The sequence below is a fragment of the Drechmeria coniospora genome, chromosome 02 (assembly GCF_001625195.1).
Source record: "Drechmeria coniospora strain ARSEF 6962 chromosome 02, whole genome shotgun sequence".
Classification (NCBI taxonomy): Eukaryota; Fungi; Ascomycota; class Sordariomycetes; order Hypocreales; family Ophiocordycipitaceae; genus Drechmeria; species Drechmeria coniospora.
Window position 1 is genome coordinate 3,192,767 of NC_054390.1, and position 19,716 is coordinate 3,212,482.

The following is a 19,716-nucleotide window of genomic DNA, read 5'->3' on the forward strand; positions in this document are numbered from 1 at the left end:
TATCTCCCATCGACCCTCGCATCCAATCACCGAGCCAGAATAACAAGGACAGGTTGAAATGACAACCGTCCAGTGCACAGCAGGCATTGCATATTTCGTCCTATGCAAGTACGGCACATTCTTTCGAGAACCTTCTTACGCTGTATTATTAATCCGGTCTTGTCTGTTTTCCATCTGCCGTGGGAAGGGGGATAACACAATTCAGTTCGGTTGTCGGTTCGACCGAGTTGATGGAATGATCCGCGGTGGAGCAAGGGCATCGCGACAATTGTATGGCGTTTCTGTGGGTACGAAGGAGTTGCATCGCAACACATTTGATGGCGTTCATGGGAAAGGCAAGACGAGAAAATATCACAATTAGCTTGAGAGATGGGGTGCATTTGTACACGTGTACGAAGATATGCTGTCACATTTCGCCGCGTATTAGCGTATTAATAGACCATGACGATGAAGAACCTATCAATCTTGACCATCCGGCGCACCATATATCTATAGATATATATATATATATATATTTCTGCCTCGTCGTTCCTGCTTGGTTGGTGGTCTGTCACTCCCGGTGCAGTCGATCAATGCGTTTGGAGGAAAAGTATCCCTCGATCGGCACTCCTCGCGGCAAGGTGTGTTTGTAGCCGTAGTTTTCCTCTGTGCCTCGAAAAAACTGGAACGTGACGCACGACAGCAGAGTAGGGCGACCACAGGGTAGAGCGACCACAGGGTAGGGCGACCGCAGGGTAGGGGGCAAACAATCGATTCGACTACAGTAGTAAAGTAATACAGGCGGTACATTGAGAACCATATTTTCTGCCATCAGAAACGAAATGACCAAGCTGCCAGCAGACTACAGTGCTTTGCGCAAATTCTTGTCATCTCTCACCTTCCAGCAAGTTTTCGGTTTTCTCCCCATTGTTCCTTCCATCGTACTATTGTCATGCTGTGTTGCATGGAAAATGTGATCCGTGACTTGTGTTGCGCGCAGTTGCGAGGCGACATCCTCGGGCCTCATCGGGACTCCTTACAGCTCATCGCGCTTGGTAGCCTCCAGTCCTTCACCCGGCTTGGCCTCTGCCTGATGGGACTCTACTTCGCCGTCCCGGCTCGCGGCCGCTTCATTGTCCTTGTTGGCCTGCTCCACCTTGGGAGTCTCCTGATCGACTCCTTCCACCTCCGGATGTGGCGGGACGTTTGCGCCGTCGGCCATGTCAGCCGGCCAGCCGCCTGCTGGTGGCGGGACCTCATTGCCGGCGTTGTCCACGACGCGAAGCTTTGTCTCGTACTTCGTCTCGAACGAAACCTTACCCTTCATCGACTTGACCTGCTCAGGATCGAGGAGGTTGCCGTTCTGGTCACGATATTCAACTTTCGACTCCGTGCCATAGGAAACCTTTTGGCTGGGAGCGCCTGCTTGATTCCCTGGCACTTCGCCCACCGGCTTTGTCCCGTATCTCGTCTCAAACTTGACGTTGCTATTACGCTCAAGCGCCTTGACCTGTTCGAGATTGAGGATGTTGCCGTCCTGGTCGCGGTATTCAACAGACTGGGCACCGGGAGCAGCCTGAGGAGCAGGGTGATCAGGTTGCCCTTTCGTCCTGTACTTCGTCTCAAACTTAACATCGCCTTTACTCTCAAGCGCCTTGACCTGTTCGGCGTTGAGTAGGTTGCCGTCCTGGTCGCGGTATTCAACCGACTCAGCCTGGAAGACCTGTCCATCGGCCGCGGTGCCTGGTGCCAAGCCGCCAGTCGCAGATGCGCCCAAAGAGGTTGATTCGGCATCGAACACGGTGGCATACTCTCCGTACTGCATACCCAACACACGTCAGCAGAATTCTTCACCGCCGAATCAAAGCAATACTTCAGACGGTCGAGAACACCATCCTTAACAGGGGGTCGGAAAACCCCCATATGATATGAGGAAGGAGGGGGGGGGGTTTGATGGAGTCACTTACGCTATCAAGGAAGTGGCCGCAATCCCAGTCCCAAGTCTTGATCCACTTGACACGTTTGCATTCGGTCTTCGTCCACCTGTTGCCGTAGGCAAGCGGGGAGTATGCGATGAAAGCAATGACGGACATGGCAAGAAAGCAGGAGACGGCGACTTTGTTGACGGAATCGCCTTTGCGGGAACGGACAATGGGGACTCGAACAGTGAGATAGTCGAACAGCTGACCGAGGCCGATGATGGCAAAGTACAGGGCCGGAAAGTAGTGGTGGAGGAAGAGCTGACGGCCCATGAGGTAGAAGGGAAAGTAATGCAGAGCCCAGCCGAGGACGGAAGTGCCGATCTCGTAGTCGAAGCGCTTAAATGTGGTGCTCGAGTAGTCGTTGTAGCTGCGTTGCCATCGGAGGACGGCGACGGTCTTGAAAAGAACCCAGATGACGATGGTCATGGTCGAGGCCCACCAAATGATGGGGTTGCCGATGAGGTAGATTTGACGGTGGCTCTTTGACCAGAAGTTGATGCCACGGCGCAGGAGCGGCCAACTGCCCGGGCGAGAATCCCAGGCATGCGAATCGGTGAGGCCGGCATTGGTCTGCCACATGACCTTTTGGAGTTCCCAGAACTTGGCGAAGAAGCCGAGGCGTCGGTAGTTGACCTTTTCGGCCGTCTCTCCGAGCTTCGGGTGCTCGTTGTGCTCAACGTACCACAAACTGTTGGGAAGGCTACCTCCCCTGGCGCAGGTGACCTCCTGCTGCTCGGATGCCCACTCGGGCAGCTTGACCTTGTGAGAGAAAAGAACACAGCCAGTCATGACGTGCACGAGGCGGAACTTGGTCTCGATGGTGCGGAGGCGCTGCTTCGCGAGGGAACCATACGACTTCTTCTTGACAATTTCAACGCGGAACAGGTCGTTGGCGTCACCGTCGAAACCATCAAAGCCGTACGCGGACACCTCGAACTGCCAGTCGGCCTCGGTAACAGGAGGGCGGACATCGTGAGAGTGAAGTCGACGCTTGGTAGGCTGGTGGAAGAGTTTGAGGATGGCGCCGTTCTTGATGTACTCGGGCTCGATCGAGTCCCAAGCATCCGTGCCGTTGACGGGCTCGCCGTCGACACCAAGCGGCTGGGTCTGATTCTCGAGGAGCCAGATGTTGTTCAAGTCCTTGTGAGGGTAGAGCGTGATCTGCTGCTGCTGGCTGCCGGTTGGATACATGAGCGGATGCGAGTGCAGGTAGCCACCTTGGGTGTTGACGTGGCGAATGGAAACACGACTGCCCATGATGACGTCGGCGGGAACATCCGTCATGCTCTTGCTGTTCAGCGTGGCCTGGAATTCAGAGCTCATGAAGCCGTCTCCATCGCCGGGGTTGACGAGGCAGAGGAAATGGATGGCGAACATGGCGAGGTAAAAGGTGACGGGGATGACGATGAGGCAGAAGACTCGTGCCATGAAGTGCTTGGCCCAGAGGCGCTGCGGCGAAATGAGCACGGTGCCGACCGGCCACGGCACGAGGGATTGGCAGGCAGGCTTACCATGGTGACGTTCTTGTTGTCGCCGAGCAGGACCCAAAGTTGGACGACGGTCAAGGCACCGACCCAGGCGATGGTGAAGAGGCCGACCCACTTGATGCTGACGGTGATGCCGAGGCCAAGACCAGTGTTGACGAGCCAGAACCACCAAGCGGGCTGGAAGGCCTTGGAAGGACCTTGTTCGTGCTGGTTCGTGAAGCAGGTGAAGGCGAGGGCACTGAAGGCGGTGGCGGCGACCAACGGCGAGTCGAGCAGAATCAGACGGGCCTGCGTCAAGAGGCCGTTCTCTGCCAACGTCGCATGAGCACACATCCACGACGATCAACGAGGGAGGAGGAGGCGGCCTGCAGCTTACCGAAAATGATCAACGCGGCCGTCATGGCGGCCGTCAGGGTACGGCAACCGGTCGCCTTGAGGGTGAGGAACATGAAGGGGGCCAAGGCAACACCGCAGACAGCGGGAAACATCCTCATGGCGACGTAGGGAACGCCGGGCTCGAGATAGTCCTTGCCGATTTCCTTGAAGTCGAACACGCCGTCGTAGCCGGCCAGCCATCCGGTGAGGGCGATGAGCATTTTGGCGAGGGGTGGATGGACGTCCATGAAGAATTTTCCCTTGATGTACTTGGAGGCGAAGCCGCCGAAGCTGAAGAGGCCGGGTCAGCGAATGCCAGCGTCGCAGGGGGAGAGGGAGAGGGCGTTCGGGGGAGAGGGACGACGCACTGGACCTCGTCGAAGACGACGCTGGTCGGCTGGTAGATCCTGAAGAAGCGAATGATGGCAGCAAGGGCCGTCAGGGCCAAAGCGATGGAGTAGTCGGAGGAGGGTAGGAGGAGGACATCGTGATTCTTGACGCCTTCAGACTTGTACGACGTGGTCTTCTTCGCCTTCGCCTTGCTCTTGGCCGGCGATTGGCCGTTCCCCGAGGCCACCCTTTCTTCCACGGGGGGGTGCGAGCCCTTGCTCCGGCCGGAGCTCAATCTCGCCATGGTCAGCGTGAAGGACCGCGTCGAGCGCTTCTTCCGTGTCGGCCGTCAGAGGCCGTGGCTCGGGGCAGTCGGAGGAGAAAGCTGCGGAGGGAAGGGTGGTGGAGGAGGAAAGAGGAAAGGCAAAGGAAAAGTTACAGGAGCAGCGGCATGAATGGAGATGTCGAAGAAGGGTAAGGGTAATAAAGGACAACAAGAAGACTTCTCATGCGGACAGAGGAAAGGGGAAAGGGATCGTTGGTCGAGGGATTAAACGGGAACGTGGAAAGAAGACGACGCTTCACGGAGGGGAAGGGGAAATACGAGGACGAGGACCGAAGGGTGCGTACGTCGCCAGCTTTCGTCGAGAGGATCGGTATTATGTATTACTAGTCCTCGGCGTCGCTGAAAGCGTCCTGCCAGCTTGGAGCTACAGTGGCCACATCTCTGTCCTAGCCGTGCGGTTGGCGGCTAGTGGGGACAGGAACCCCAGGCTTCACGCCACGGCGCCGCGAATAGACTAGCGCCTCCTCAGCCACAGCGGTTTGCCAGGGCCGCGGAAGCATGGCCAAGGGCGGGACACATGCCAGGCTCCAGCCCCAGTCTCTTCCTCGGTGTGGTTGGGTGCGAGTTTCACAGGACGCACAAGTATTACTCCGTTGCGTACGGAGTATGGCGAACAATAATTATTACTGTACGGAGTACTCCGTAGTTGTACTTGCTTGTATGCATTTAGATGACACCCGTACTTTCTCCACATGATGAAAGGAGCTCCGACGAGTAATGCTCCGTATAGCATGAAATACCAGTAGTTGTACTTTAGTGTACGGAGCGTTCCGCACCCAGAGGGAGGTACTTGTGTTTGGGCATTATTATACGCTGTACGGAGTACGGAGTAGGGAGTACGTTGTATTACTTACACCTCTTGTACTCCGTACGTACTCCGTACAGAGGAGTGAATACTTGCATGTACTTCTAGTTGTACTGTAATAAAGTACATGTACTTGCTGTGCACGTACTTCCTTTCTTGTAGGTTCATACAACTAATGACTACATGTACATGTACACTCGGAGGCAGGAACATACTGTCCACCTGTAAGTACTGTAGTTGTACGGAGCACTCGCTCTCTCAATCACTATTATTGCTGGAACCTGCAAGCATGTAGCAGGACGACGTGTTGGATGTACCGAAGATAGTGAACAAGGTGTATTTGCAGCACCTTGGGCACTAGTACAATGCATCCCTTTGAAGGGACCCTGCCAGACGATGGAGGATAGACATGAGAGGTTTGAGAAATGATACTAGTGCCATTTTTGAACGCACTTGACGGACATGTCGCCGATACGAGGGAGAGAGTTTCCTTCACTAGCAATGCCGACTATTACAGTTGCATTTGCGGCAAGGCTCGATATTGGCTTGACAAAATGTGAGCAGAATTGCAGCAGGAAACATGCGTCCATGATCTTCCTTTCCTTTCGAGTCTCCAGCAGGTGAATGCGAACACGACGCACAGATGGACAGATAGGCTTGCATGGCGACGGCGACAGACGTTGGCGGGATGGCCAACTGACGAACGGTTTTTGGGGGGAGACATGACCATCAACCGCATCATGCAGGACCGTGGATGTGGATGGGTATACTGGTCCTTTGCGAAGCCCAGAAGCAGTACATTCATCAGATTTACAGCCGCCCTGAATGCAAAGGTTGTTGAATCAACCATCGGTCGACCATCCCTGCTGTTCAGAGACTCAATCCCTTGCTCCAGCCACCAAGCGCTTGAGCAGACGCCACAGTTGCGAACAGCAGGGTACGGAGTAATTACATGAACGCTGTATTCCATGTTCGCCCTAGTTTACGTGGTACCTGTCCAGGCTATACTTACAACGGGTGCTGGCAGATGTGGCTGACGCTGTCATGTCAGCGGCATGTTGGCGTTTGCTCGACCGGGCCGATATACTTCCGGAGAGATGCATCAGTCCAAGCTACAGTACAGTACTCCGTACTCCGTACTCCGTAAGTACTTGAACGCAAATGTGGTACAACGTACAAGTCACAAAGAAGTTCGGAGTACTTACGCCGTAAGTACTTGCAGTATTAAAATGCAGTAAAGTATACGGAGCACGGAGTACAAGTACTTCTAATACAGAGTATTACTTGTACACATACTTACAGCACAGTACAGTACAGTACATGTACTACCTATACTGTACAGTACGGAGTACGGAGCACTGTACGGAGTACTGTAGGTGGACTCCACAGGTATACCACGAACCACGTAGTCCGTACATGTACATGTACATCGCACATATACTGCGCACCACAGTAATAAGTGTACATGTACACGCCCATGCACGTACGACTGCAAAGTACTTACGTACCTCGAAATTTACATGCAGCATGTCGATGGCCAAAACGACGACCGTCTTCGCCTGTTGCTCGTCCTTCCACCACCGCACAAACACCGTCAACGCGCCCGCCGCTCGCACCATGGCCACCCCAGCGGCCAACGGAGTCGCGCTCGATGCGCTCGAGAACCTCAAGCCGCCGCCCGGCGTCGTGCTGCCTCCCCACGACATCCGAAACATCCTCGAGAAGACGGCCGGCTACGTCGCGAGGAACGGTGCCGTCTTCGAGGGCCGCATCCGCGACAAGGAGAGCCAGAACCCCAAGTTCAGCTTCCTCAACTCTTCGGATGCCTACTTCCCCTTCTACCAGTGGCGCCTCAGCGAGATCAACGCCGGCCGAGGCACCGACGTCGCCGCAGGCCGCGCCGGCGCCGCCCCTCAGGAGCCGGCCAAGCCGGCGGGACCGCCGGTGCCGCCCGAGTTCGAGTATTCGGCCAAGATGCCTCGCATCAACCAGAAGGACCTGGATTGCCTCAAGCTCACGGCCCTGTTCACCGCCAAGCACGGCCGCACGTGGATGACGCAGCTGGCGCAGCGCGAGACGGGCAACGCGCAGTTCCAGTTCCTCATCCCCAACCACACCTTTCACAATTTTTTCCAGCACATGGTGACGCAGTACTCGAAGATCCTCAAGTACCACGAGGACCCGAGACAGAACGCCGAGCTTCTCGCCGAGGTGCAAGAGACGATGCAGAACCCGCAGCGGATCCTCGAGCGAGCGAGGCAGCGGGCCGAGTACGTCAAGTTCCAGGAGTCGGAGAAGCGAAAGCAGGCCGAGGAGGAGGAGGAGACGGCGGCCGAGTTTGCGCGCATCGACTGGGGCGACTTCGTCATTGTCGAAACCATCACCTTCACCGAGGCGGACGAGTCGGCGAATCTGCCACCGCCGACGAGCCTGTCGGAGCTCCAGTACGCGTCCCTCGAGGACCGCAAGAACGTGTCCATCAGCGCCAACCTTCGCATCGAAGAGGCCATGCCCGGCGAGGACATTCCCGTCCAGGGCAGCGGCGGGGCCGTCGTCGTCCCCCACTCGCTGCCCCACGCCGTCGGACCGATGGCACCCCAAGCACCGCACGGTGCGTATCAGCCGGCGCCGAGATCTGCGCAGGAGGAGGAGGAGGCCCGACGAATTCAAGAGAGGGCCGACGCGCAGGCGCGCATGCAGCAGGCGCAGGCCGACGCTCGCGCCGGCGTCGCTCCCATGAAGATTCGAGAAAACTACGTGCCCCGCGCGGCGCAGCGTGCGGCCAACAAGCAGGGCACCCAGACGGCTCTCTGCCCAAACTGCGGCCAGCAGATTCCCATCAACGAGCTCGACGAGCACATGCGCAGTAAGTTCCCCCGCGGCGTCCCGGCGAGTGCCTTCCTCGGCTCACCCCTGTCGTTTCCCAGTCGAGCTTCTGGATCCTCGTTGGAAGGAGCAAAAGTCGCGAGCCGAGTCGCGTTACGCGCACTCGAATATTTCCCACGCCGACGTGGCCAACAACCTGAAGCGGCTGGCGAGCCAGCGAAGCGACGTGTTCGACCCCGTCACCGGCCAGGCCATCTCCGAAGACGAGCTCGCGCGTCGCAAGAAAGCCGCCATGAACAGCTTCGACGGCAACCCCGAGGGCAAGAGCCAGGCGCACATGAGCCAGCTGCAGAACTTCAACGTCGAGGAGCAGATACGGGCCATTCACCAGAAGTTTTCGGGCGAAAAGAAGTGAGATGGCCTCGGCAAGCTGCACCACGCGCCCCGAGCGTCGGCCATGCGCTTTGGTCCAGCGTGGGGGAGGGGGGTGGAGGTACGGGTGCGCTTCGCAGCCAAGGATCGGCCAGGCGTCGGCGTCGCAAGCATGACCGCCGAGCATACCAAGGTGAGACAGACTTGGTTTGTCTGTTCCGAAGCGGCCACTCATTCTGTATAGCACGCCTCTCCAGGCGGACGAGGCCGGATGAGATGGCTCGCGGCTCAGCGGCACAGACGGGCGGAGGAAGGGAGGAGTCGACCGGGTTGCCGCTTGCTGAAGGGTGTCTTCAAGGTTCGAGCGGACGCTGCTTGATGCCGGAGCCGAATGGTTGCCACGGAGCAAGACGATTCCAAGGTGTTGGCCATCTCTTTTGTCGTCGCGGGGGCCGCCTCATGAACATGTACATGACACTGAGCGAGGACGAGGCGGGCTAGCCAGGGTAATAGCCGGTGGACGGGAGTGGGCATGACTGCCAGCAGTCTTGGTATACATTAAGCAGGGACCACGTCGTATCCGTACACTTGTACCAACGATTATCAAATCAATATTCTCCTTTTTTTAACTCTCGGCCAAGACTACAGCATGCGGTACAAGGTTGGCCGACTGAGAGCAAAGGCCCGCTGGATGCGTTTCCTGTGATGCACTCACAAGTAGGGGTACCGATGACCCACGTGCGATTTTACACTTGCCCGAGCATTTCAAATAAAGCCACCTGGCATTAACATGCTTCCACGCTTTCTATAATGAATATTCTACACCCGTTGGAGTAGTCCGGGGACGCCTTTTACTGTACTGAGTACGGTGTAGGTGAATTAGTCCTTGAGAATGTTTGGGGGTCGGTAATACTGCATGTTGTATCAAGTAATCAACACCAGGCACCAATTATTAGTGTAAGTACATGTACGGAGTAGGTACGAAGTACTGCAGAATTAATTGATTACCTAAGTACGGAGGAGTACCCTAGAACTCCGTACTGTAAGTACCTTTGGTACTCCTACCAGGAGTACTACTACAGTACTTACATACTGTATACGTAAGGCATGTAATACTTAGGTACTTACCTAGTACTGTACTTACCTAGTACTGTACTTACCTAGTACTGTACTCCGTACTTACCTAGTACTGTACTTACCTAGTACTGTACTTAATACCTAGTAGTAATACTCAGCATTGTACTCCGTACAGTACTTACTTGGTATTGCTTGCAGTTGTACTCCGTACAGTACTTACTTGGTATTGCTTGCAGTACTTGACCTACCACCGTCCCTCTCCTGTAAGTACCGGATACTTACATGCTGTCCGAGTGTCACGCTATGACGGCACCTGGTAAAGTACTAAGGCTGCTGTGCTTGCCAGATTCCTTCAGGGTACTTGTCCGCTACGGTTCGGGTACCTCGGGACTCTATGCGATCATGTGCGGATCAGCGGTGCCTATGCAGTACAGAGGAGGTACTTTGACCTCGAGCTAAGCTAGGCAAGTTCATTGAACCAATGGGTCTTAGTCGCCGTTATGTACAAGTACAGTACGTACTGTACAGAGTCCCGACAACCGTACAGTACTAGGTACTAGGTATCATGTATGTACACACTCAAGTACTCTGTACACGTAGGCGTACTCACTCGTGCCAGTGGGCAGGGTCCAGCACACCAACGGTCAACGTCCCCTCAACCCCTCCCACCCGCTATGCCGACTTTCATCCATCCCATCCCATCCCATCCCATCTTTCTACAACCCTCGACCCAACACTCCCCCCCACGACGTCACAACGGCCGCCCTGCTCCTTTGCCTCCGACACGCATCCTCCTCGGCAACTGCCACGCCGCCCAGCCTTTGCCGTCGCCTTTGAAGTCGTCGTCGCCGATTAGGACGATTCGGACGACGCCTTCGTCAGCGAGCCTTTCGCTGCCGCCCCCCCTACAACCCACCCTCGTCTCGACAAACCGTTACCCTGTCTGGCCAGCAGGACCCCGGCCGGGCAGCCGGTTCTCTGCCCGGCTCCTCACCACGGCCCTCGTCGACGGAGCGAGCGCAGCAGTCTCCCCAGAGCACCGACCTTCACCGGCCCATGATGCAAGCGATGCCCGATACCCGCCAGCAGAGCTTTGACGAGATTTACGGCCCTCCAGAAAACTTTCTCGAGATTGAGGTACGCAACGTCCCCCACCCCCCCTCGATCCCTCCATGGCCTCGTCCGTCGCCCCCAACCAGCAGGCCTCGGCGGTGCGAGGCGTCGGTGTCGGAGCGGCGATGCGGCCCGGCAACGGATCGACAGTTGACTGACGGCTGGAGGCGACCAGGTTCGCAACCCGCGCACCCACGGCATGGGCCGCAGCATGTACACCGACTACGAGATCCTCTGCCGCACCAACATTCCCGCTTTCAAGCTACGGCACAGCAGCGTCCGCAGGCGATACTCGGACTTTGAGTACTTTCGCGACATCCTCGAGCGCGAGAGCGCCCGCGTCACCATCCCGCCGCTTCCGGGCAAGGTCTTCACCAACCGCTTCAGCGACGATGTCATCGAGGGCCGCCGCGCCGGCCTCGAGAAGTTTCTCAAGATTGTCGTCGGCCACCCGCTGCTGCAGACGGGGAGCAAGGTCCTGGCGGCCTTTGTCCAGGGTCAGTCTCTCCCGCTCCCCCCTCCTATCCTCTTTCGTCACATTCACCCATGCCATCTTTTCACTTGGGGGGCACTTGGCTGAACCAAAGGCACGGCCTGCTCGTAGATCCAAACTGGGACCGAAATGCGTGGTGATTAGACTTACGGCGGAGGTGCCAACAGCGATGCGGCGCATGAATTTCGTCGACGGCACCACCACGACGGTCGATGACCATCTATTTCTCCCCACCAACGGGGTCGATACTCGAGCGATGCGAGGGTAGTCCATGGCTGGAATATCGGTATCGGAGGACGTCGTCGACAAGTTGGGACCCGGCGCAGACTTGACCTGCGTCCGGCATGTTTTGTCCTGGCTTGCCCTCTCGTTGTTTCCTTGTCCTCCTCCTCCTTCTCCTCCTCATCCTTCCTTTCCTTTCTGTTATTGTTCTTGACTCGGCCCCTTGCTCGCACGAGTGCGTCGGCGGACCGAGAAGGCACACAGCGTTTTGAAGCAGGGACTCGGATCCTATGGCAGTTACACGACACATTTCGCATCGTATTGCCGTCCTCCTGTTCGTACCCGTGTGCTCCCGTGTGCGTTTTGTCATGTCACGTCATGTCATTGGGGCCTTGGCGTGAGCCACTTGAGAGTCGCATTGATTCGTTCGCACGCTGGCTCACTGCTCGATCGAGCACGTCACCGCCATTTGCCGAACATTGGTCGAATCGGACTGCGTGGTCGTGGGCGGACTCTTCGTTCAACAGCGGCGATGCCGGGATCCGCAAACATGTCCAAATGCCATTATCCGGGGGCTGCAGCCGCCGCGAGTCCTGCCAGGCGAGCCGGCCTTCACACTTGCGCGTCGTGTCAAGTCCGGGAAGTGCGTCTCGTGATTTCCCACGCAGTTTACGGCCATGAGCTGGCAATGAGCCAGTTTGCCAGTGCTTCCTGGCAGCGCGAAATGGATCCGGTAGGCGGCCGAGTGGCCGTGTAGAGGCAGCAAAAAGAGGTGCGTTGACGAGGACCATGATGATTTTTATGTTTTTTTTTTGCTTGCTTGACGGCGCGGCAGCTTCGAAATGGCGGCTTCCTCCACGGACGCACATTCGCCGCCACAGGCAAGCGCCGTCTCTGCGAGCCCTGTATCATCCCTTGCAGACGCGCGTATCAGACGGCAGAAAGCCCAGCAACTTCGATGCCGTCTCCGCCGTCAGGTGCTGTGGAGGGGGATTGAAAAGGCACCGGTCTGCCCATGGTGCCGCCCCTTTTACGTTTGTTGTTGCGTGCGTGTGTGCGTGTGCAGCGGCAGAGTCACAACAGCAAGCACAGGTTTGACCAGAGGAATGGGATGGGGGGGGGGGGGGGGGGGGGGGGGGGTGCAATAGGCGTGAAAGGATGAATGACGGAGATGCACCACAGTCGAGCATGCCTTCCGCACGGTTAGGTCTGGCTTCGGGCACTGAGCGTACAAGTAAATCACGTGCAGTGATTCGTTGACCCGTCGCGGAGGCAGAGACCAAGTTCCGAGGGAAGCCCAGATTGCTCTCTTCTGCTCGTCTTGCCGTTGTACAGTACATGTGCTTGCTCGTTCCCATGGTTGTCGATGTTTCGTATCGTGACGACCGAAACGAGGCATGACCGAATGGTGCTTGGCTCAATGGAGGATGCCTTGTGCATGGCATGTCGGCAACGGGAGGGTCGGCAGCTTGGTAAGGGTTGGGATCCTCGAGACGGCGAATTATGACGTTATCGAATGGCTGTCGAATATCTGGCGGATTCCTTTCCGCTCCTACGAGTACCGTAACCTGTACCCAGAGCACGCATGGAGTGGCAGTATGTTGAAGTGTCTGCCACGCATCTGGGGGAGACGAGGAGGGGCCAAACGTGTGCTCCATTCTTGCTCAGACCAGCCATTGTTGCCGCAGGTTCGGGGAAGCGTTCCATCTTCTTGGGGAGTATCCGCATGCTCGTGTAAATGAGGTACGAGCACACGGCGCTGCCGTGGCAAGGGCGTACAGAAAACAGAACTGCCGACACTCCTTTGCAGAGTACGGCGTCGGCGAGTTCGAGTAGGACGGCGGTAGGAGTTCAAGCCGAAGAGCCAAGAAGAAAAGGGAACGCATTTGAATCCTGTCAAGCCAAGCAAGCGACGCACCAAGCACGTGCCGAATCACGGCGTCCCCGTACTGCACGTCTACTTGCAGTAAGTACATATATTAGTGCAGGTGGTGTCACATCTGTCAACCAAGTGCATATATGTGTAGGCGCATATGCATGGATACTTGCATGTCTGTGCCTGCAAATACGAAGTACATACGGAGTATATACGTAAGTACGTACATGTTACTTCTGCTATAAGCACATACTCCGTACAACTAGGCGTAAAGCGTTGAGTGAATACTTGCTGTAAGTACTTACTAGAAAGTACCGGCAAGGGCACTTGCATGCTCACGCCTCGGTAGTGCACTCCGTAGTTCGGGACACGCCGTGGCGGCCCTCGGACGGGGAAGGATTCGTTTCTTTCGCAGTGGGATGGGGAAGGATTCACTGTGGGACGGGGATTCGCTGTGGGACGCGGATCCTGTGAAGCAAGGGGGGCTCGGGCGCAGGTGCGCACAGGTGGGCAGTCCATGTATCGTACATTACAGTAAGTCCAGTACACGTCGGCTGTCGGAGGCGCAAACGAGGACATGACGTGCACTAGGAAGTAGGTGGGAGGGCAACCGCTCGACGCACGTAGACATTTACGAGCGTGTCGGTGTAAGCAGGCATACATATACGTCGTGGCAGCCTGGTCGCCCTCGATACGACCAGTTCGTCGGGCGAAATCCATGTACGGGTTGAGATGCGGCCCTATCTAATCCGAGGAGCTGCAGCAAGTACAAGTACCGTCGTCTCGGTACTGGGTCATGCCGAGGCACGTTACTTAATGTACAGTAGGCGTACTTGGAAATGCCGGCCAGTAATACGGAGTACTTGCTGCCAGATTGGTGCTCGGCAATGATAGTACGAACTTTAGGCAATACGGCGTGTTAGGTAAGTGGATATTAGCAAGTAAGTAATACGGCTACTTCCAGTGGCTTCGTGCTGCCATCGTGGAGGAGGCCCCGCTAGGATGATGGCGCTTCGGGACTCGACCGGCGGGCCGGCGGGAGATGGCGGTAGGGCCTCGGGACTTGAGAATTGAGGCGTGTAAGTAATACTTGGGGGGGGGGGGGCTTGCAAGTATTGCTTTGATTCAAGTGCTGTACTTACGCTCCGCACACAGGGGGCACTGACAAAGTAAGTACATGCGCTGCGCAGCGCCGTGTACAAGCACTTAAGTACTAGGAAAGTACTTACTTACTTGCCCGCGACCGATTGCGTCAACCGTGCAGCGTTCTCTTGCACCCTTACAGTACGAGTACAGCTGCCGCTGGACACCCAGTACTGCACAGGTACATGCGATGCACTGCAGTGTATTGTTACCATGGCGCCGCCAAATTATGGGTGCAAACCTTGGTTGGGGTTTTGCGTATTGAACACACGAGGTACCTACCAGCCGGGTCATCCCAATGAGTACTCGCCTAGGTACGTAAGTACTTGCTTGCATTTGCACCTCGGAGGGGATACCGGACCGTACAGGGAGTTGACGCACGCGCAAGCATACGATGAAGCTCAACACAAGCGGGGTGGCGAGCCTACAGTAAGTACGCGCCTTGAAGGCGGAAAGGCATGGCGTGGGTGGCAGTTGGCGGGGCTGAACTGGCGATACGGTGTATTCTACTCCGTACTTACTTACATCCGCTCGTACTCGAATTTCTCATGGCTTGGTCCAGATATTCTTTCCATCGCTCCCCTGTTGCGGTTGCGCATACAACAAGTACTTTACGAGTGAAGGAGTACATGTATATTGCGATGGGCGGGTAATACTTTGCGCAATTCCAACATTCATGTACCCAAATCTACAGTACTACGGCATCGTACTGCACATACCTTGGTACAGTCACTGGACAAAAGTGACGATTCAATTTTGGTTGCGCTGCCACTACAAAGTGAATCGACACTTTTGCCACCCCAATAATTATACCGAGTACCTAGTACCTAGCACCTATCATTTGCACACTCAGAATACCTGCTCTGCTACCTGGAATACAGTCTACAGTACGCCTGCCTAGTACGAAGTACAAATTAATACTGCAGACCTAGTAATTACCTAGTACCTACTAGTACTTACGTACCTCAGCACTCACCTGCCTGTACATGTACCTATAGCAAGCGTACGGAGCACCAGTACTCGGTGGAATTGCCGACTATGGCCGCAGTGCTTGGTAGATAATGAAAAGCACTGTAAAAGCGACCCCAGGCCCACTTCGCCATCTTTTCGGCTATTCCTCCGTATTTGCCTTTCTTTACCTTGTTGTAATAACTGCAATCAATACTGATGATCCCTCTTGGCGACGCAATGGGCCAAGAAGAATATTGTTCCGAGAGCGACATCTTCCATCCTCCATCCACCCATGCGCGCCTGCGTACAAGTACATGTACCCGCACGACGCAGTAATAGTACAGCACACCCAAGTACTTGTACGTGGGCGCCCATGTAAGTAGGTGTACTCTACTCTGCACAAGTACTGGTAATATCTACCACGTACTCATAGGAGCCCCGTGCTGTAAACGGACCAACACGAGCAATGATGAGGGCAAAAGTGCAGTACAGGAAATGATACTCGTATACCTGCAGCATCATGATTCCTACCGCATGCACAGCACGTGGAGGCAGAGCAGTGGCCTGGCCATGTTGGACTGGGCTCGCATTGGCCTATATAAGTGCCGTCGAGTCCCTTGCCATCCATCTGCCAACATCTTGCTCGCCATCCTCGACCCTTCCTGCTCCGACAGCATCATCTAGCTTCGTCCTCGTTCCGCAAACGCTCTCAAACATGCGTCCTGAATTCTGCTCCCTCATCCTCGCCCTCGCCGCCATGAGCGGTGCTGCGCCCACACCACCGACCGAGCAGGCCGACGCTTCATTGGCCTCTCGATCCTGGCCCGAATCGAACGACGAGAGGGACACGACACCCTCGCAGCCTCCTCCATTCGTTTTCAAGAGGAATGCCGCCAAGTACTGGGAGGAAAAGGAGGAGGAGAAGCCCTTCTACTAGCCATTCGCTCCCGGTGCCTTTTACTTTTTGCCTGCCACCCCAACGCGAAGACCAACCGGAAACATGGGGAAGGAAGCGATCGTGCGTTCCATGAATTTATGACTTGCATTGGATCATAATTTACCGAAAGCGTGTTGAATCATCATCCTACAGCTGGCTTATGCAAAAGAAACCCTGTTCCAACGCCCCATCCGTCTTGCGCTTCCCCGTGTCATGAAGTGATCGTTCTTGTGCTGCTGCTCGCTTCCCCTTGGTCATGACGGCTGACGGCGGGGACGCGCACCCGACGAGTGCAAGGGATACTATCAGAGAGATGATATCGACAAATTATGGACACGCATTTTCAAGAACGAGTCCCATGTGTTTCTGGCAAGACTGCGAGAGAAACCAACTTGATCTGTACTTTAATCAAGTACCAAGTATGGGGTACAGGGTAACTCGATGTCTTCCTGCCAGCCCATACCACAAAAACCAGGGCGGCAGGGGCGACCCGCCACAAGCCAGGGTCCCATCTGCTGTGTGCGTCATAGATCGATCAAGAGGAAGAAGGCACGGGGCAAGTGCAGAATATTCGTCGGCCTACAAGTACTTGTACCTACAGTGTATATTAATTACCACTACAGTACTTGTACGTACAAGTGTATGCTATGCGTGTATATGTACATGTACGCCAAAGGCAAGGCACTTACAGTACTGTACACCTACATGTACATGTGCAAAGTACTCTCGAGCGAGAACAATTCCTTCACCGCCGATCGGGTCGTTGTCGAGTCAAGTCAAGATCGACCCATCCTCCTCCTTCCTGTATTACTGCTACTACGTTCCGGTACACACTGTGCGTGCGTATGCACACCCGCTGCAAGGTACACCCACTTCGTGCCTTTGCAATGTATCAAGTGCAGAACACGAGCGAGAACAACTCCTTCACCGCCGATCGTGTCATCGTCAAGTCCAGTCAAGATCGGCCCCTAGAACCCCCACGTGGTTGGTCATTCGAATCCGAAACGTCTCCAACATCCATCCATTTATCCTCTGTTCGTCTCCCAAGCAAACCTCTGCCTCTTGTGAGGAATGTCGACCGCTTCCATGGTGAAGTACTTGCGTATGGAGTGCTCCGTATCTGCACCAATCTGGTCGGGTGGATCGTTCGCTGATGACTCGACGCAAGGCGCGCCCTTTAAAGTTTCCACTGACGGCATCGAAAATGTCACTTGCGCCTTCTGGGTGGAATCTTTGTTGACAAAACCAACATGCGTAAACGTGTTTGGTTCCAGAAGACAGGACCTATGTTGCCGTAACTTCTCTGCGTCGGCGCGTCATTCGACGGACTCTTCAGAAGCAGAAAGCCATCTTAGTTTCCGCTATTTCTAATCCCGCCGTCTTATAAAATTCGGTGCCGGGCTCGTCGAGCACGCCCTTGAACAGGATTGAGCTTCGACGCGCATCCATTGGCCTACGAGGAATACGGAACCGGCCGGCTTTCTAACCGACGACGCTTTGACTTCACCTGCCATCCTCCGCAGTGCATTGCATTGCATTTTGCATCAAACCTGGCCAAGGACGACGAAAGCAGGGGATTCTCGCCGTCAGCCTTGCTAGAGAGAACCAATTCAGTGGAAGGAATCACGGCAGGAGACAACGTCATCAGCGGTATTCCATGGAGCCCCTCTCGATAGAACTACGAGATCGCCAGTTGGCCAACAGGCCCCAGCTGCCACCTCCCGAAGGCCAGCACTCGGCCTCACCGCACGCAGAAGAGATCCCGGAAAGCAGGCAGCAGTTCTCGCTCCCACCTGTCGACCATGGCAAGCATGCCTACTTCTTCCTGATCGCCTGCTTCTTCATCGAGGCCCTGACTTGGGGTATGGACATTGCCGAAGCCCTGTCTTGGCTTACCTCCTTGTTTCACGACGCTGCCTGACGTCTGACGGTGATACGCGATGCTGACCGACAGGCTTCCCCTTTGCCTTTGGCGTCTTTCAGGATTACTACAGCACCCATGAGCCGTTTGCCGGATCACCCTCCGTTCCCATCATCGGGACCTGTGCCATGGTGAGCCTCCTCGCCGCAACGTACCTCCACCCCTGTTGCCTGATCCCAACGAGCCCCTGGACGTTCCGCCGTGGCTGACGAATGCAAGGGCATCATGTATTTGGACATCCCCCTCGTCATGGGCCTCCAGCGACTCTATCCGCGTCTCGCGAGATGGTCCCCCGTCATCGGCTTGCTCGTCATGTGCACGTCCCTCGCCGCGAGCTCGTTCGCCCAAACGACGACGCACCTCATCGCCTCCCAGGGTGTCCTCTACGCCCTCGGCGGATCCATATCCTACTGTCCCTGCATCCTCTTCATGGACCAATGGTTCGTCAAACGTAAAGGGCTCGCCTACGGCATCATGTGGTCCGGCACCGGCCTCGCCGGCTTTGCCCTACCCTTGCTGCTCGAGTACTTTCTTGGCCATTGGGGCTTCCGTACCACTCTTCGCATCTGGGCCCTGAGCCTGCTGCTCCTGACGATGCCGCTGGCCTATTTTATCAAACCCCGCCTGCCGCCCACGGCGACGATGCACATCAAACCCTTCAACCTCGACTTTGCCGTGCGTCGCACCTTTGTCCTGCACCAGCTGGCCAACATCACCGAGGCCCTCGGATTCTTCCTGCCGGGCATTTACCTGCCGACCTATGCTCGTGCCATTGGGGCCGGCTCCTTTTCGTCCGCTCTGACTATCCTCCTCGTCAACGTCGCCGCCGTCTTTGGCTGCGCCGCCATGGGCCTCCTGACCGACCACTTCCACGTCACCACCTGCCTTCTCATATCCGCTCTCGGCGCCGCCGTCGGCACCTTTCTCATATGGGGGTTTGCAACGAAACTGTCCGTCTTGTTCCTGTTCTGCGTTGTCTACGGCCTCTTCGCCGGCTCCTACACCTCAGCCTGGACAGGCATCATGCGCCAGATCTCCTCCGAACCCCTCAGGGCACGCCGAAACTCGGCCGGCGGTACCTTTGACCCCACCATGGTGATCGGCGTCCTGTCAACGGGAAGGGGTATCGGCAGCGTCGCGTCCGGTCCTCTGAGCCAGCTGCTCATTAAGGGAATGCCATGGCAGGGCAAGGCACTCGGCGCCTACGGCACCGGATTTGGCCCTCTGATTGCCTTTACCGGCGCCACCGCTGCCATGAGCGGCGTCGTATTTCTTTGGAGGAGGATAGGCTGGATGTGAGAGAATCACACAAAGCCTAGACGTTCAAACCGATTCTTCTAGGAACTGGCCTGCCAAGGGAGCGCCCCATCTCTGCCATCCCATCTCCACCACCCCATCTCTACCACCATTGCACCCATGGACACAACGATACGTCGGGGAACGAGGATGCATTACTGTCAAGACTACCAAGTGGTAAGCCG

At 56.0% G+C, this 19,716-nt stretch overlaps 5 protein-coding genes across 5 annotated transcripts; 4 read left to right on the plus strand and 1 right to left on the minus strand.

Annotated features, from left to right (window-relative positions):
* Positions 1-1,015: 1,015 nt before the first annotated feature.
* On the minus strand, positions 1,016-4,457 carry DCS_04012 (glycosyltransferase family 39; the record flags this gene model as incomplete). Its single annotated transcript, XM_040801324.1, has 5 exons — positions 1,016-1,798; positions 1,947-3,410; positions 3,473-3,756; positions 3,825-4,114; positions 4,192-4,457. 5 exons carry the CDS (start codon positions 4,455-4,457, stop codon positions 1,016-1,018), a joined length of 3,087 nt encoding a protein of 1,028 aa, XP_040656357.1.
* A 2,374-nt stretch (positions 4,458-6,831) lies between these two features.
* Positions 6,832-8,545, plus strand: DCS_04013 (Surp module family protein; the record flags this gene model as incomplete). The annotated part of the gene is made up of 2 exons (XM_040801325.1): positions 6,832-8,170; positions 8,232-8,545. 2 exons carry the CDS (start codon positions 6,832-6,834, stop codon positions 8,543-8,545), a joined length of 1,653 nt encoding a protein of 550 aa, XP_040656358.1.
* Positions 8,546-10,638: 2,093 nt separating this feature from the next.
* DCS_04014 (sorting nexin-3) lies at positions 10,639-11,272 on the plus strand (the record flags this gene model as incomplete). Its single annotated transcript, XM_040801326.1, has 2 exons — positions 10,639-10,716; positions 10,868-11,272. The coding sequence occupies 2 exons, from the start codon at positions 10,639-10,641 to the stop codon at positions 11,270-11,272; spliced, it is 483 nt and encodes a 160-aa protein (XP_040656359.1).
* A 4,625-nt stretch (positions 11,273-15,897) lies between these two features.
* DCS_04015 (uncharacterized protein) lies at positions 15,898-16,314 on the plus strand (the record flags this gene model as incomplete). Its single annotated transcript, XM_040801327.1, has 1 exon — positions 15,898-16,314. One exon carries the CDS (start codon positions 15,898-15,900, stop codon positions 16,312-16,314), a length of 417 nt encoding a protein of 138 aa, XP_040656360.1.
* Positions 16,315-17,971: 1,657 nt separating this feature from the next.
* DCS_04016 (MFS monocarboxylate transporter) lies at positions 17,972-19,534 on the plus strand (the record flags this gene model as incomplete). The annotated part of the gene is made up of 3 exons (XM_040801328.1): positions 17,972-18,176; positions 18,269-18,366; positions 18,455-19,534. The coding sequence occupies 3 exons, from the start codon at positions 17,972-17,974 to the stop codon at positions 19,532-19,534; spliced, it is 1,383 nt and encodes a 460-aa protein (XP_040656361.1).
* Between the last annotated feature and the right edge of the window lie 182 nt (positions 19,535-19,716).